Consider the following 19550-nt stretch of genomic DNA (forward strand, 5'->3'; position numbering starts at 1 on the left):
GGATAAGAACAAAATTTTCTGTATTGACCTAAAAATAGCAAGATGATTAGTAATGCACAGATTTCGATGACATTTCATAATGTCTATTTTGGCATCATTTTAGTTATCTAATATCTTTTATGGCTTTTGTGAACACTAAAATAATTTTCTGTTGGTTGGATAAGTACATATTTGAACTATATTCTAGCTTTAGGCAGTATTTGGCCTCAAAGCGATGAAAAAGTCATTTAGACGAATTTCACGTATTGCGCAGTAAAATGTGTCTTAGTATTGGCAAAAAGAAGAGGGTTATTCAGCTTTCCTCTTATAGGGTCAGCAATGTGTTATGGCTTATGCTTCTCACCTCAGACATTTGTTCAGGACAATACAAACTTCCTAAGAAATTACCAATAAGAATTTATGTATTAAAAATTTAAATTTAAATTTTTATAAGAATACATTTTTAGTGGATCATTCTGTCATTTTTAGGAAATATTTTGCCGTTTCTTAGGGCATAAATTGCATATTTAGTTTCAAACTTTCTAGGTCATAGAAACCTAAGCCCTAGTGATTAGGTACCAAAGTTCGGTCTTGAAAAGTAGAGATAATAGTGTGACATGACAGAAATTAATTGGTGAAAGGGAAAAGATGTTTAATTAACTATAATCTCAATACTTTGTAAATTATTTACATTTTAAATGGAAAATAACATTCAGCTCTGATTTGGTGCTGTAGGTCGTTCACATATCTTCAGAACAATTAAGGAAATCATGTAGTAACTTAAAAAAACTGCAGATAGAATATTCCTTCTAATAAGAAATAAGACCTATGTTATGCGATGACTTAATAACATAAACACTTCCTACTTCGAGCAATCAGGAAATTCTTACAATGTTAAGGTAAGGAGAAGAATAATGACGCCACCAAAACTAGGAAGAGAAGGTGGGTGGAATGAATTAATAGAGGACTCAAGATAGTGTACTAGTAACCAAAGCGAAGGCAAGATCCACTCCACCATATTCGCAGAACGAATTTTGTGAGTACAGTGCTGGTTCATGACTTGATAAATGCATTTCTTATAAACGACCATAATTGCTATTCTTTCTTCTGTTGAAATTCTATTTTTTGATTTGAGTATGATTAAACATTGTCCAAAAGATAGCCACAGGCCACAGAACCAGTTTTGGATATTTAACTAAATATGATGTCTCTAGTTTTATTCAATAAATTAAGACATTACCAACTTGTCGCAGTATCTGCAATTATCCGAGTTAAGTTGTCAAGTTCATTATGAGCATATACTCAATTACCCTTATAACTAGGTATAATAATTAATTTCTGAGCTACATATGGGTATATGCATGATGTCAACGTCCGAATTTCAATTCCAATTAGTTGTCATATAACAATTAGTGGGTTTTCTAGTGGTATCCCGTGTGCAATTTAATGTTAGAGTATTGTTGGTGGCATCATTTTGTTCCTTATAAGGTAGGGAATGAGAAAAGTGATGGTGGACACGTCAGACCCGCGACTGGGAGGGGCTGGAGGGAAATGATGAGTCATCGTCCGGTCATAAAAAATAGCACATTCCCAAGCCCTAATATGGCGAATCTTGAACTACCTACAGTAACTGACTGGTGTTGGACCGTTAATGGCAAAGGGCATTACGAGCCAATAATGTGTGATAATCCTTGTGGGGCTAAAGAGCTCTCAGCGATGAACTTGAATCATGGTCATGATATGGGTACCTCGAAGCCGACTACGCAGATAAGGAATCTGTTACTAGGATAATGCGAAGGAAATAATCTCTCGTGAAACAAGGAACTGAGCACTGTCATAACGCGATTAAGGGAACCCCTTTGTTATGTGACTTCTTATTCTATTCTTTCGTGAACCAGTCCGTTTCTCTTTCGACCTGCTGCCGATGGTTGAACAACGTAAAATCCCTGTGACGTGAAGGAACGGAAATCAGGAAGTGTTTGTGTTTCATTTGTCCCACTTTTGACCATTTCTTGTTCTTTCTTGGTGCGTTCTGAATATGGTGTCATAGTGTAGTGTATATTAAAATATTAAGAATAATTAATGTTATGAAGATTGAAGTAAGAAAGACACTTCGGATTCTGGAAGTGTCCTGATGACCAACGTGCAGATTCACACCAGAAAAGTATCCTTTATTTTTCAGTAAATGAATATAATAAGAAAACACATGACTGAGTACGTATTCCATGATAATTAAAACATATTTCTAAAATACTTACGAACATCGACAGAATTAATATTAATATGGATCACATAACATAATAAATTGTAGGAATAGGTGTAATGATAATTAAAAAAATATATATTAATTGCTTCTCTTGTGTGAAATGTAGAATTTTCTAGACTGTTCTTGTCCTTACGTTTTATATAACAATTTTGAAAATAAAAATTTATTCGTATTTCATGGTCTTTTTATAAATTTAGCTATTTGGCATAAATAAATAATACAAATATGATTATTTTGTTAAATGAAATATTTTTTTCTTAGGAAAAATCCTTTTTTTGAAATATTAACCAAAACGACTACCTTTACGTAAACGATGCTTATATTGTAATATATAAAACGTACTTAGACCTTTCTCTTTTAAAAGAGAAAATTAAAATCGAATTATTAGGAGCGAAGTTATAAGGGGTTAAGCGAACGATGACTCCCTCCACCCCCTCCCAGTCGCGGGTCTGACATGTCCACCATCACTTTTCTCATTCCCTACCTTATAAGGAACAAAATGGTACCACCCACAATACTCTGTCATTAAATTGCACACGGGATGAAAAGTGACCATTAGAAAACTGACTAAATAGCGTTGGAAACCGGTATGATAACCCATCAAGCAGTTTAATGGTACACCATATGACTTAGTATAAGCCTTTGTAATCTGTAAGTAATGCCAATGAGTTTGGCTTTAGCTCAAATCAAGAATGAGTAAATGAGGTTTTTTTTTAATACTCTGTATCTAAGTAATTGTATTTGATTTTCTTTGTTTCAGAGGAAATCAGGGTATACTTCGGAGAATCCGTAGCTCTTTATTTTTCCTTTCTGGGATTCTATACAACAGCTTTAATCGCACCTATGATCTTAGGATTTCTACAATTTTTCCTAGGGACGGAGACAATAGCAATCACTTGTTTGTTCAATTTAATTTGGGTAACCATATTTCTTGAGGTAAGAAACGTATAGAATATATATATTTTTTAAAAACTGAAGTAAATTATCTTCTTGAAAAGTTTCGTTTATTCAATAGAAAAAAATAGTTTATAAATTCTTTCTTAGTTATTTGGAGCAGCAGCTGATTTTCTTGGAATAGATGCAAAGAAAAATTGTATTATAACAAATTTTTGGCATGATGAAATGAATAAAGACAACACTAATACTTAATTTTCTTAATTATTCTCTACTAACTACGAGGGTAAACCAAAAATTATCTGGAGTGTACTTACAACTTTTCTTACGTTGTTCATAACTAACCTCTGTCCTAGTTTATTTTATTGTTATGCTGTTGTGGTCATACTAGAATAGTTTGATCCTAATACCTCCATTTGTCTCCCGTTTGTTGCAGAAAGATTATGGCCACTCCATTAGAAGTTTGCACCAAAGAGGAACAACGAACAGTGATCTGATTTTTGTAGTCGAAAGGTGTATCAGGGGCCACAATCCATGAAAGGCTTTCGGCACAATACAAGAACAGTGTCTTGCCGCAACGGAATGTCTACGAATGGATTGAAAAATTCAAAAATGGTCGCACAAGTGTTACGAACAAGGAAGGATGGTTTCAATGTTTCAATCCATTCGTAGACACTCTGTTGCGGCAAGACACTGTTCCCGTACTGTGCCGAAAGTCTTTGATGATTTGCGGCCCTTGATAACACCTTCCGACCGCAAAAAACAGATCACTACTCGTTGTTCCTCTTTGGTGCAAACTTCTAATGGAGTGGCCATGATCTATCTGCAAACAAAGAAAAACAAATAGAAGAATTAGGATCAAACTTTCATAGAATTACCACAATAGCATTACAGTAAAATAAACGAGGACACGGGTCAGTATAAACAATGTAAGGAAAGTTATAGTTACATTGCGAATAATTTTTGACTTACCCTCGTATGCGCAATCGATTAAAAAAATAATGCAATGTTTATTAGATAAGTTGTAAAAATCGTAATTCGTTTTAAAAATTAGTTTATTTTGAATTTTTTTCATTCTCCTAAAAAAAAAATGGAAAGTATCACAATTCTTACATTAACACAATGAATTCAAGCATTATAGATTACTATTTTTTGTTTCCTTCAATAACTTTTTTTTTAACTTCTCTCAATAAGTGAATCATGTTTATTGTTAGATTCAGGCAATGATCATTTCGTAAGAGAAGACACAGCATAATACTAGCTTCGATAAGTGAACCCAATACACGTTAAGAGGTACCCACTCAACTGAGAATAAATTTCGGAGTGCATATAAAAATTCAAAATAAAAGATATTTTACGGTAGATATGAACAAAAACTAACTGAAAGAGCTAAATAAATTTTTCACTCCTGAAATCGAATGGTTCGTCATCGTAGTATAGAAAAGAAAGAAAAAATAACGAAATGAAATTTTTAAGTTTTATGTGCCTCGATTATTCTGTTCTTAAATGAGATGAGAGATTAATAAAAGTGAGTGATTATGAGCGACTTAGCGGAATGCGATTATGGAGAGAGAACAGGAAACCTACGCACACGATGTCCACCACACTTACATGGCTTATAATCGAACCAGGGACCCTAGGCTCCAAAGATAATCGCTTTACTAAGGCAGAATGCATCCTGATAAAGAGGGTATTTCGAGATAGTATTCGGCAGTATGCTGCTGTCAGCCATATTAAATATTGTCTTCTAACTCACTCACTCTTCAGTTGTTTTAATATGCGTATGACCAATAGAAAATTGCCTAAAGTAAGAAGTAGGGAAACTACACCCATTAATACCAGAAATAATGGCTTTTGGAATAGACAGTTGATCCCAGTTGAACATGCACCAACGTGGGCCTATTTCTCAAAACTACTGGTCTTGTAATACCAGTGTAAAAGTGATCAAAAATCAAATATTGTACAATGAGATAAAAGTGCTAAAAAAAATTAGCTTTTACTTTTCGTGGCATTTTTGCCTCGAAAATTTTATTTATTTTATTTTTATTTTTAATATTTCAAGCTTAGTGGAGAAATAACAGTGCGTTCCACCTTAGTTTTACCGATATAACATGAAAAACATTTAATTAACTTCGTTCTGAATAGAGAATTCTGAAACAACTTCAAGAATAGAAATAATATATTGGTCATCAAATGATACAGAAAAAGTCCAAATCGCCGGACACACTCTAGTTCCAACAAATTGTTTATAGAGGTATTAGATTATAGAGGACTGATGAAAGTCTAGGATACTGATAAACAACTATTTTTTGTCAGTGGCAACAAGCTTGAGTGGCACAGGAGAAATGCTAAACAAAGAAAGATTCGTCGCTTTGCATTATCTCGTAATTCCTTACTACTGGTTAGAGATCAGTTGTATATCTATCATCAGGGAGAGAGCTTCATCAAGTGACATACCAGATATACCTTGCACGAACAATTCTCGTGCTTTTTTGAGCTTCGTAGTGTATCGTGGAGAGGCAAATGACACCTCTCTCACTATGTGGCAGCGTTCTTCTTCCCTGAATCACGTAAATTCGTATGGGCTGCAGCCACTATTTCTTCATGTGATCTCTCTTCCACTTTCCTTCTCTTAGAGCTTGCACTTGATTCTGCAAACATTTCTGTGTATGTCCACGACTGTTGATACTGGGTGTATCACCTGCACCCTGTTGCAATGAACATGACGCTATTCTATGTATTCCTAAATCAAAACTGGCATCCCTATTTAACCATAGATCATTGTATTAAAAAAAAAAAAAAAAAAAGTCTCCTACCATGTTTCGTTCATCTGAATCTAATTTTCCCACAGAATGCTAATACTGTTCTTTGTTAGTTTCTGCACATCTTCAGGATGTTCGTGCAAATTAAACTGTTCTTTTACGTACTTCCAAATGTCTTCATGCACTTTCGTCAGATTTGTTCCACAATTCGAAAATAACTCTACGCATGAAGGGACATATTGTCAATGAAACAATATTATTGTCTTTCTGTTTGCACCTGTCTGCAGCACGCACTTTTTGTGACCTTTTAACAACACTATGAAAAATATATTTACAAAGTTTCGTCGCGGAAGACAGGAATAATACCTCTTAAAACTCTACATTAAAAAATCTAACTCGTGAAACAAAACTATGATACGCATCTACATTTTCCGTCTCAGGTTACAATCAGTAATGCAGCAAATTTCGATAAACTATTCAGCTTGCAGGAGAGTTCATACCTTCATATATTATATCCGCCTCTTAGATCAGCACACAAAGTAACGCAGCTGCCTCGCAGTGCACTTATTACGTTGATTGGGCGCTGTTTTGCAGATGTTTTAAATACCGTATCTGTGAACCTACGTGAAGGACTCTGTGGTCGGGCATAGGAAGATTAGGGAAGGAAAAAAATCTAGTTAGGGAGAGTTTTGTGCACGTGTTTGTTCACCAATTGGGCTCAAGTTGCATTGTTGACGATAACGATTTTTGGCTACCTAGATCAATGAAATTGCACACTGTGCGTAGTCTTCTGCGTCTGGGAGATTGGTGTGCGAAAAAGAGCAGGTGGGTGGTAGCCGACGAGACTTGGAAGTGGCACATAATTGGCGTTTGACGCGGTAGTACGCCAACCAAATTGCATGCTAATAACCAAAAGACGAACTCTTTTGAGGAAGAACTTTTTCTCCGGTGATGCAGAAATGCGTGTGACAATCTCCCTTGCTTCAACATAGTCATGACGGTTGAGGGTATTAACATTCAATCGAGATTGGAGAAAGGTAATTGCTGCATCCAAATAGAACGTTTGATTTGGACCTGCTGCAGCTGAGGTTGTAGTAGCGGACTCTTGGGCTTAGCGTTCCAGACCGGCCACGGCCTTAGCAAGGGCAAGAACTCCGCCCAGGAATTGAATGCCTGGGTCCACAGTTTGGATGTTGTAAACGCACTTCCTTAATTGTAGTATTCAGTACAGGTAAACAGAAGTAGTATTTGAATAAGAAAGTTATGTGGGCAAAAGCAAAGTTTGTTTTTTCCCTTAAAAATGTGGCTTTTTATAGGGAAAGATCCTGCGTTCCAAAAAATCCAGCGTTTTTTTATTATTATTATTATTATTATTATTATTATTATTATTATTATTATTATTATTATTATTATTATTATTATTATTATTATTATTATTATTATTATTATTATTATTAATAATAATAATAATAATAATAATAATAATAATAATAATAATAATAATAATAATAAAATAATAATAATAATAATATTATTATTATTATTATTATTATTTGCGCCTCTATGTACGATTGTATATACTATGAAATTATAACAAATTAGATATATCAGCATTAATATTTAGAAATGAAGCATTATTCTATAGTTTCTTCTTCACTATATTTTATAACTTGTAAGGAAAAAATTCTTATTGCTTTGAGAAATAGGTCTCTGGCCGATGATCGTCTTTCCTAAACTATATTACCAGGAAACATTTCCATTTAGTTATGTTAGTTAATAACTATGTGAATAATTTATATTTTATACATTCAAAACTCAAGAATACTACTTTGTAAAGGAACATGAAAATATTAACGTGGAGTTTTATTTTGATTTTGTTGCAGGTTTGGAAGCGGAAGTGTAACGAACTAGCTTTCTCTTGGGGGACCATTGATATGCAAAATGTGTCGGATGAGCCACGAGCAGCTTTCCAAGGCGATATGGCTGAAGATTTTGTAACAGGCCGAATAATGCCCCATTATCCACGCTGGAAAATTAATATTAAGGTATGTGTATACTCAAAATACCAAAAGGTTTTATTTTCTAATTAATTATAGCCACTTATGTAAAGATAGTTTTATTCATTTAACTTGTATGTTTTGACATATGGTTATCACCATGCTCAGCGCAGCTCCTTTCGGAAAAACTAGATGAACTGCATTACCTGTGGTTACATTTTCTGTATTAATAACTTAGCACTTCAAATAGTCTTTTTCAACTAAATCCTCCTTGTGTCTTTTAGACTTTCCTTGTTTGTAATAACCGTTATCTTGTAAAGTGACGATTTGTAGTTAATGAAATCTATCTTTGAAATTCGCACCAGTCTGTCACTTGTATTTCATTTCATTTCATTTCACTAATAAATATAATAGGTTGAAGAAAACTAAGGATTATATCGCTTTCAGATATAAATTTCAATAAATTTTTCGTAAAAATTGTTTCAATTTTGAGTTCAAATAAATGGAGAGTTCAACGTTTGGGGTAGTTTTATATTATAATAGATTTGAATTGGATGTTAAATTTTGTTTGTCAATAGTTTTTGTGTTCAATATTAAATTGTGAATAATAATTACCAAATTTCCATTACAATCTGCCTGTCAATCTACTTCAAGATTTGATTACTTGATATATACTTTTGGAATTTCACCAGCTAAAGATTTAATTCCTTCTTGTAAATTGCTTTCAGAATATAGCCAGCTACCTCTTTGCAAATAGTTAGTCTGTTGAATCTGTTTAAAATTTTCGGAATTTACTATTCGCTGATTGCTTTCATAATTAAATATTGAGGAGTGGCATTTTGTGACCCTGGCCAGTGGCGATGCATTTGTTTAATTAAATACACACGTTACAACTTCCATTTTCTGCAGTTTATGGCCCTGTATGAAATTTTTGTACTCTAATCATAAATCTCAAGTCTCATACTAAATTAATACTAGTATAACGTTCTTAAGTTGTGATTTATCTATTGTGCAACTATCAAGAAAATAGTAAGAATTTTAAGATTATTAATTTTGTATCAAAGAGTAATAATTTCAATTTATAAATATGTATTCCATAGCATCTATTAGTAAATAGTAAGAATTTTATTTTATATCAATCTTTGCTTGAACACTTCTTTTTAAAGATAAAGTAAGAAATAAATTGTATTCCTAGAACTATTCAAATTTACCAAAAAGTTCGCGGAAACACAATACCGAGTGTTGTACTTATGGACGTTAGTTTTCTATAAACAAGTTTTTATTACTTAAAATAAAAAAGATAATGTTATATAAATACACAAATTAATTTTATATAAATACACACATGGAAGATTTTTCTTTGTCTTAGAAAGATAGGCAATCCAAACATAACTCTTAGTGTCTTTCTTATGCAAATGAAAAGTACTGATACATTCACTGATGTGACCAGGCCCGTATCCAGGGGGGTCTAGGAGGGGCCGGGCCTCCCTAAAGTTTTCACGGTAGGCTTACAAATGAACTATAATATGGTGATGAACTATCATATGCCTGGATCGCCCCCCCCCCCCCCTTCTACATTTTTGGCCTGGCTACGGGTCTGAATGTGACCCTAGATTAATGACTGAAATTTTGCATAAGAGACTGAAAAATCATGTTTTTTGGATATTACCTCTTAGTCTGCGAACACCAAAACAAAATTACTACTTATTTTTGTTAAGTTGAAAAATATGCTTATTCCAATTTAATTTGGAATTAATGTTCACAGCAAGATATTGAATTGAACTAGAAAATTCGAGATTTTTTTATATTTACCATCATTTGAGGAATATTTTTATTTTGAAAAGCCAACAAAAATTTAGCAAAGTAGTTTTACAGTTATTTAGAACTAGTTTATTAGTATTTGGCCAAATACAATGTTTAGGTTATTTTCAATATCCTCCTGTGGTTTTTCTGAAATATTTATAATTAGCAAATAAAGCACATTTGTTAGGTAACATAGCCTGTTCTTAAATTCATATATATAAATAAATAAATAATATAATATGAGTGGACCAAACACTGATCCTTGTGATATACCAAACAGAACTTTACCTTTAGAATTTTCTTAATTTGAACAATTTGATATATATTTTTCAAGCAAGATTCAATCCACTTATTGTAAGTTCCTCTTATACCATAAGAACATTTTTTTTTTTTAAATTAAGATATGATTTATAGTTTAAAAGTCTTAGTAAGATCAACAGAGCCCCATGTCGCATTCTCTGTCGTAAAGAAATAAAAAAAAAAAATGCTGAATTGATAGATTTACCTTCTTGTATGCCAAATAGTTTAGTAGCCTCCACGGAAAGAAATCAGGAGGTGTATGGTCCAGTGATCGAGATGATGATTTGATTTATCTACATCTGTTCTATTTATTTTCCTTCGAAATGGGTATCTAATCTTTCTTAGATGCATTTTATAATGTGGTGATGTATTGTGGTATGATGATGTATGGTGATATTAGCGCTAACGCCATGTACCACTGTGCTTGAAGAGAGGGCCGCGGTGGCTCAGTGGTAGAGCGTTCACCTCTGGTGCTTGGGGTCCCGGGTTCGATCCCAGTCCCCACCAAGTGAACTTTTTTGTAGGACAAAAAACGTGTGCGTGGGTTTCCTCGGGGATCTCCCGCTTCCTCCCTTTCTTCATTCCACCATTTCATTCATCACTCATCATCACAGTCTCCTTTAGCCTAACCGGCATAACCGTGGGACGTAAAACTCAAAGATTTCATTTCATTTCACTGTGCTTGAAGTACATTAGGTACGTATTGTGGTTTACTGTACTATCATAGACTGAGATCGCCACCTACTGTTATCTTTAGTTAAATTAACTTCATGCTCTTATATAATATGGGGTTCACATCGCTATAATACAAATCATTTTGTGGTGATAGATTTAGCTTTGTTGTACTGTAGTCTCATCCGATCACCAAATCCGTTGGAAAGTTCGCGTTCATCAACTAATTTGATCAATTTTTACAAGATTGACCTTGAGTCTGAATCGCTTACGTATGGCCTGTGGTGATCGAGATAAGACACTTTTCACGTTCATAGTTTTCTGCAATCTTTCACTAATACAGAGTTCCCCGAACAGGCTCATACTGTATTTCTGAGGATTTCACACTGATTCCCGAAATGCTTAACCATTTTCTTCAGTTGTTACTGATGGCACTGTTCTCTATCATTTGATGTCTTCCACAGTACGTTTCTATCAAGCTTTTTGATCAGGTTTGTGATATTACGACTCCGCACTTGTATGGCGAATTCTGTACGTTACGAATAAAAGGTTACTACTCATTGCAATTGTTTTACTAATAGCTTTCTTCCCTCAAATGTTTAGTTAACAGACAGTAGGCAATGTCACTTTAGTGAATCAGTAACGTAAAGAACAGTACCAGTATTGACAGATGTCAATTGTCATAAAGATTTCTGCTACATTCGGTATACAGGTATAATGCATACATCTTACCAAGAGTGTTAGAGCTTTTGAAACAAGTTAGAATTCCTGCCATAGTAATTTTACAGCTTGGGATATGATTTTTAGATCTCCTGCATCCTTCTTCCTTTTAAATTGAAGAGCAATTTTCTTCTAATTTGCTAAACTCATTTTGTCGTTCGTGTTCTAGTATATATTTGTTTCATTAATAATTTGATAGTTTATTTTCCTTTTTTCTTTCTTTTTTTTAAAAAGAATTTTATTCTCTGAACTTTTACGATGTCTAATACTTTTATACGAAGCGTATCCAGAAAGTAAATTTTCCCTAAGGCGATAAACACATGAAAACACTGTGACATGGAAACATTTATTTCCATAGATACAGTACAGGTAACATAGTAGATACAGTGCTACTTTCCAACTTATTCATAATTGGAATTCAGACACTTGTCGCACCGTGGGATCAACACTTTTATTCCCATGTCGTAAAAGTGAACCGCCTGGGAGTGAAATCACTGTATGAGAGCCTTCTGTAATTGTTCATCTGTATGAAAATGCTTACCAAACAGGGATTTCTTGAAGGGGAAGAAGATACAAAAATCGCTCCAAACACGATAATGATCGTCCGCACATGGCTTATGTGAATAACCGATCTTCTGCACTCGTTCCGCTGGGAAATGTTTGACCACTCACTATATAGCCCAGATCTTGCTCCGAGCGATTTTCATGTTCTCTTACAGTTCAAGAAATTTCTGACTGTTGAGGATTTTAATAGTGATGAATAACTGCAGAAGGCTCATACACTGGTTCCACGACTTTTACGACACCCGAATACAAAACTTGGTCTCACGGTATGACAAGTACCTGAATGCCTGTAGTGAATACGTTGAAAAGTAGTGTCATCTGTGCTGTATCTGTGCCAATAAATATTTCAAGGTCACTGTCTTTTCGTTTGTTTACCGCTATAGGGAAACTTACTTTCTGGATGTGCCTCGTATTGACTGGGTCAGTCATAATGTACTTCAGGGTAATTAATGTATTCCCTCTTTTTTTAATTATTATTATTATTATAGACGTATGGAGTTTCGTTTCCAATAGTATTTATGTGTTTACTTGGAGCTTTCTGGATAATGTTGTTTGCTTTCTGGGCCGAAGAGTATCTTGTGGAAGCGAAACAGCGGCATGGTTCTCAATGGGCTGGAGTATTTATTCAAATTCCTAGTATTCTCTACACAACACTTGTCTATATTATGAACATGTATTATCGCAGATTAGCGACGTTCCTAACGGAATGGGGTAAGTTATCTAATTGTGTATGTAGAGTGGTTAAGTAAGCACTTATCTTACGTAAAATACATTAGCGATTTCTAGTATAGTCAGTGGTGCTATTCTAATTTTTTAACAACCGGTTTTTTCTTTCTTTCTTTCTTTCTCTCTCTCTCTCTCTTTCTTTCTTTCTATATATATATATATATATATATATATATATATATATATATATATATATATATAGGGCGTCCATGAAGTTCGTTAGCACACAGTGTACCTGCGAAACGCAAAAACACGTCCGTCATTATTGAGAGACTCCCCTATATAGGGATAAGTGGAGTCAACTTGAAAAATGGCAAAGGTGGTGTTGTAATATGTCTTTGGAAACGACTTGACAAGAGAAATATTTTGCTGAAAGTTTCAAGTCCTTATGTTGATCCCATCCAAAATGTTAGGGGTTCACATTGTGTGTCCATAAAGTCCGTTGCCACCTCGTGTATTTGCGAAACAATTGCGAATATGAGAAAACGCAAAAACATGTCCGTCATTATTTTAAGGGGTTGCAATTATGTGTTAAAAAGTTCCACCCCAGACCCCTCCCCCAAATAGGGGTACGGGGGTAAACTTGAACATCTCAAATGACAAAGGGGATCGAGTAATTTGAACAGGCTCGACGAAAGACCTTTTGCTGTATGTTCTAAATTTGCTAGGTTGCCAACATCTAAATTGGCTGTGAAATCAAATTTCGGAGTGAAGGCCTTTGATTACTATTAGATATCTATGGCTTGTGAATGTGGTCCTTCTACGTTTTGTGATTTTTAGACAGGGTGTAAGTATCGTAAATACGTTTGTGAAACTAAAAAAATGATGAGTTAGTGGGTGGAGACCTTGTTTTTGTGCATGTTGCCTCTAGTTTGGAAACGGAGGCCGTTTGCTGTTATACTGTATTGCCATGAGAGAAAGGTTTTACGAAATGGATATGTCAAAAGTGGGTTAAAGATTGCAAAACATCGACATCACAAAAGGGATCATTACTACCGGAGTGTAGTTAAGTTTACACCCGTACTCCTATTTGGGGTGTTTGGGATGGATCTTTTATAGCTCAAAATTCAAGCCCCTCGCAAGAATGCCGGACGTGCTTTTAGGTTTTGTCGTATTCGCAGTCGTTTTACAAAGATACACAGAGTGGCAACGGACTTTATGGACACCCTATATGGTATATGAGAGAGAGTATATGAATAGGTAGGTAGGTAGATATAATCCTCTTAAGAAACAAACTATAGCCCTACAAGGTAGATACAAAAGTCCTTACGTTGTAGACTGCAATGGCAATTTTATACCTTGGGTTGGAACTAAGAACTGTTTCTATTATATTCTGTAGCAGCACGTTCGAACAAAAGCGACTTGAAGAAGGGAAAAACATATGACAGAATATACAATAATGCATTTTTGTTAATAAGATTTAGTGCATGCAGCTTCAAAGTTTTACCAAAACCAGTCCTTCGATGTCTAAAAAATTTTAAAAGTTTGTTACTAGTTCAAATATAGAGAAGAAAGAAAAAAAAAAACTTTTATCAACTTTACTGCGAAACTTTATCGGTTGCAACAGGTAAATTTCTTACCGCCCACCCATTCAAATTTCTGGCTGCCCATTGAATTAAAACAATTCGAAGTTGCTTGGTTTCACAACAATGCAAGCAAGCGGGAAAAGTACAGAGGTGTTTTCACAAATTTGTTTGACTTCTTTCACTCTTCGTTAGGTCATGCGTATGTATGCATGTTTTGTGTTTATGTCTGGGTTTAACAAACGGTTCTGCGAACTCAAAATATTTTAACAACCGGTTCCAGCGAACCGGTGAGAACCGGCTGAATAGCACCACTGAGTATAGTGCAAATAAATGATGAATTCCTTATTCTTAAACTCTAGTACTAACATATAAATTTATTAGTATTTTTTTGTTCTTGCTTTTTATTTTTATACCATAATATCATCCTTTCTTTTTCATTTAGTAGCTTACGTAGGAAACTGCTGAATAACTTTAAATTTGGGTAGGTTTAAAAGTTTTTTTTTTTTTTTTTTTTTTTTTTTTTTTTTTAATAGCAAATATCAGTAGCAACAGAAAATATTCTACTGAATTTATGAAGTCAAAAAGTCCAGCGAAATTCATTACATGTTATTATTACAATATTATTATTTACTGTTTCGCTTAAATATGACAATAAATAAAAAAGAAAGCAGAAGAATACAATTGATTGTATAGTGACAAATCATTAAAGCTTGTAGCTCGTTTTGAATATGCATATATGAGAGTTTATTTTATGTGCTTAACTCGTTATGCAGTTAAAAAACGAAAATATAATACACTACAAGTATACGAAATGAACAGTATAAAACTAGTAAATTAGTCCAGGAGAAAAGTACAGGATAATTTCATAACTTTCCTGGAATTTTCACGTATTATTTTGAAGTAATTCACCGTAACAAGAAAATAATGGCTTCATGAGTTTTACTGCATTCTGTGTCGTCACAACGCCTGGTTTCCTCTCCATTCGTAGCGTAATTGTAGCGAGTAGTAGTCACTAGGGAGTTCCCATGATCTTGTATCAGTATCTTCCGAAAAAAAAAAAAAAAATAAGCACCTATTTTAATTCAATTATCATTGGCGTACAGAGATACGGAATTCTTTGTAAAGAACTGGAAATTTATTCCAATTGATCAATTCGTAAGTTTATGAAAGGACGTATGATGCATATTGATAAATTTTTGCTGATATGTATACAACAGCTCAAAATGTTTTTTCAGACTAAAATTTGCCCAGTTTTCTATATATCATAGCTGTAAAACAAAAGTGTGAATTAAAATTTAATATCCTAGGACTAACGAACATAAAATGTCACAAAATTGAATTTTCTTAAGTAATGTTTGCAGCTGAGAAATACGTTGTGGTCTTGTTTTGTGATAACATGGTATTACTATTCTATTTTTCGTATTTTTTATTAACTCAGAATGTTGTATATTCCCAAGATTTTAATTTGCACATTTGTTACTTTGAGCAAGGGCATGGAGGAAAGTATGATGGTGGGAAAAACATCTAATTAGAGATTCCCATGTATTCATAAATTTCAAGAGTCCCTACATTGCTGTTCTATTCATCACCTACAAAATAGGTGGTTTCGTCTAATAGAAATATTTTTAAAGCTTAGAGTGCTTTTAGAAAAACTTAACAATGAACATATTCTCTTAAAAACCGTATTGATTTGAATGACTTTAACTCTAACGTTGCTTAAGACACTACACACCTACAAGTCAACGAAAACAAAAAGCACAAGTTAATGGCACAAGAGGTTACGTAGAGTTTGTATAAATACCATCAACGTGATGGAAGTAGCTGAAAGTTCCGTAGAATAGATCCCACAAACAATTCTACAACTTCAAGTGGTCCCGCGTAGCGTAGTCGCTAACACACACTCCTTCAGTGTGAGCGGTCCTGGGTTCGATTCTCGGTGGGGGCACTCGGTCGAAAAAGTGTAAAAAAAAAAACAGCCATCCTGAATGAGGTTTTCCTGGGTTTTTCTCATTCACACCAGGCAAATCGCGGGGTGGTACTTAACTTATAGGTCCCAGGCCGCTTCCTTCCCTTTCCCCGGATAGTGTCCTCATCATCCCTCATACGTGACGGGTCAAATGGCCATCGATGTCGAAAGCCCAGAAATCTAAATCCTAAATCTACAACTTCAAGTGCAGAAACGTTGACAAGAATGTGTAGTTAGTTATATTGAATATAAGATTTCTGAAGATTATATAGAGGGAGATGTAAAACGAATATGTTCTGGAAACTTGCAAAATGATTGTCGCATATCTATAACTGTCTTCTTGTAAGAATATAATTTGATAATGATTTTGCATGACACTTTTAATACTGATACTATGTGTATAATCGGAAAATGTATATTGTGGTAAATTTCATAGGAAAAGAATTATAAATACGAAAATTATAATAAGTAAAATAAAATGTTACTAAATGGACCAGAAAATTTTATTTTCGTTTGATTGTTCTTATTTACTGCTCTTTTGATATGAAATTTGCCACATACATGTCTTTGTTGATTATACACATACTAACATTATAAGAAATACCGGGCGAATTCGTTATCAAATTATATTCCTACAACCATATATTTATAGACATGCGACAATAATTTTGGCCATGAGTGTACCATGTATGAAGTACAGTGTTGGTTTTAAAACCAAAGTAATATGTTCCTCGCAATGGATTTGAACAACAGAAACATTGATTCTATTATATTTTTTCTTAATCTGCTGTCGAATGGGGGGAGGGGGGGAACGCTGTGGTTCTTGCTTTGTCTTGTATGTATTAGTTGAATATAGCATGCTTTGGATTACCTTTCGCCCTCGGAAGAGCTTTGTTGCGATTGGAATGAAGTCATAGAGGTCGTGAATGGAAGGAAGTGAAATATATCATTCTGTATGCAGTGTATCCCTCAGTTCCGTGAGACAGGATAGAGGCGGAAATCTGTGCCGGATTCGTGTCTCCGAAAACGGACCGTGGATGTTCATGTACATTCAGGTCCGGGGACTGTGCAAGCCAGGGAAGATGTTCTTCCTCCCGATGTTCCGCAAACAATTCTGCAACACCTCCAGCTATTTGAATGAGCTTGTTATTCTGTAATATATCATTGCTCTGAAACATCTGGATCATAGGATGCATGTTGTCCCTTAAAATGACGCCATAATCACGGCACATAACGACGCGACGAAGTAAGCGTCAGCAGAGAACGCACTGAAATCCAGGATATTGCGGCATCATAGTGCCGCGGCCAAGTTTCACGGTTGGGCGGAGATATTGCAGATAATACGCTTCTTTGAATGTCCACCATACAAAAGAACATGGCTCGCGGTTTGAAATAGTGAACGAGTACTCATCCAACAATATCACAAGTTTCTAGTCATCTGAGGTCCATGTTACATGTTCGCGGCACCATTGACGTCGTACTAAAGCGTTATGAATGGTTCCTTATCAGTGATTTCGCTCGTGCAATCAGACCTCCGTATGTCTGTCATATAACTCGCGGCGGACTATGATTGTCGATATAGACTATGGGGTATGCTGCTGGAGTTCCTTCGTCACTTTCACCGCAGTCGCATAACAGTTCTGAGTAAAGATCTCATTTAATGCTCGGCAGATCCTGTGAGTGAAAATTTTCTTCCGACGACTGTTCCTCTTTGTCTATGTGGTTTTGTCGTGAGTTTTGTAAGCAGCCATCACCTTTACACTGTCTTGCGACATTTCCAACACCTTGCCATTTTCGTCAGCTTTCATCACATAACCGAACACCAACAGTTTTGCCTTCGGAAATCGGAGAGAGGTCCCCCATTTTACACTATCACTATCTGTTCAGTTCATTAGTGTCGTTCTAACGCTCCTCACGTAGTATAGGATGTGGCCTAACATACTAGAAATAGATCAGCACTGCAGTCGCTGCTTGGCTATTGTCAACCCAGACATCTGACTTGTTTTTAACTCCAGGTGTTTTCATTAAGATGATAAGTATCTGTATGTGTTTTACATTATTCTTACGAATTTAAATTTTTATTTTGTTTTATTTATATTTTTTTTTCAGAGAATCATAGAACTCAGGTACAATTTGACAAGCACCGTGTGATAAAGCTCGTCTTATTTGAATTTGTAAATAATTTCATGTCTCTTTTCTACATTGCCTTTTATATTCAAGATATGGATATGTTGAAAAACGTAAGTATGTTTATACACACACACATATATATACTGTAAATTTACAAATCTTATTAAATATGTACACTCAGAGACCTAAGAAGTTAGTTTAAAACTTAATTTATCTGTAAAGCTTGAAGCAAAGGACGTAGTAAATATGTATAACCGTATAACCATGTTTAGTTTTTTTTTTTTTTTTTTTTTTGAAAAACAATGATTATTTATATTTTCCAAAACAGGTAAAAAACAGATATTTTCATAATTTTTAAGTAGACGAAAAGTTAATATGAGCAAATCATAGTTCCAAATAAATTTAACGAATGATATTTGTTCATCATAGCCAGTTAATTTTTAAAGAGTTTGGTTATCAAAACTGCTTTATGTACTCGACATGTCTGTGTGTCCGTCTGTCCGGGAGACAAGAAATCTCAAGAACTACTTGATGGATCACCAGCAAACCTGGTCAGGATCTAGAGGATCAAAAGTTAGGAACAATTAGTTTTTGAAGGCGAGGTCAGGATCTAGAGGATCAAAAGTTAGGAACAATTAGTTTTTGAAGGCGAGGTCAGGATCTAGAGGATCAAAAGTTAGGAACAATTAGTATTTGAAGGCGAGGTCAGGATCTAGAGGATCAAAAGTTAGGAACAATTAGTATTTGAAGGCGAGGTCAGGATCTAGAGGATCAAAAGTTAGGAACAATTAGTATTTGAAGGCGAGGTCAGGATCTAGGGGATCAAAAGTTAGGAACAATTAGTATTTGAAGGCGAGGTCAGGATCTAGAGGATCAAAAGTTAGGAACAATTAGTTTTTGAAGGCGAGGTCAGGATCTAGAGGATCAAAAGTTAGGAACAATTAGTTTTTGAAGGCGAGGTCAGGATCTAGAGGATCAAAAGTTAGGAACAATTAGTATTTGAAGGCGAGGTCAGGATCTAGAGGATCAAAAGTTAGGAACAATTAGTATTTGAAGGCGAGGTCAGGATCTAGAGGATCAAAAGTTAGGAACAATTAGTATTTGAAGGCGAGGTCAGGATCTAGAGGATCAAAAGTTAGGAACAATTAGTATTTGAAGGCGATATTTAAACCGGAAGTTGTAGAAATTAACCAGGGTTTCACGTTGATCATTATAGACCATTAACGGTAGTAGACAGCGAAAAGC

At 34.7% G+C, this 19550-nt stretch overlaps 1 protein-coding gene across 3 annotated transcripts in view; it reads left to right on the plus strand.

The window, feature by feature from the left end:
- Window positions 1-19550, plus strand: part of Axs (Abnormal X segregation) — a 204350-nt gene that overhangs the window by 168341 nt on the left and 16459 nt on the right. For all 3 annotated transcript variants that reach the window (XM_081757254.1, XM_081757246.1, XM_081757261.1), the window contains 4 exons: window positions 3006-3181; window positions 7785-7946; window positions 12446-12668; window positions 18285-18415. In XM_081757254.1, coding sequence (XP_081613380.1) covers window positions 3006-3181; window positions 7785-7946; window positions 12446-12668; window positions 18285-18415 — 692 coding nt within the window. The remainder of the gene's footprint in view (window positions 1-3005; window positions 3182-7784; window positions 7947-12445; window positions 12669-18284; window positions 18416-19550) is intronic.

Source organism: Thermobia domestica, chromosome 1 (assembly GCF_964235325.1).
Source record: "Thermobia domestica chromosome 1, izTheDome1.hap1.1, whole genome shotgun sequence".
NCBI lineage: Eukaryota > Metazoa > Arthropoda > Insecta > Zygentoma > Lepismatidae > Thermobia > Thermobia domestica.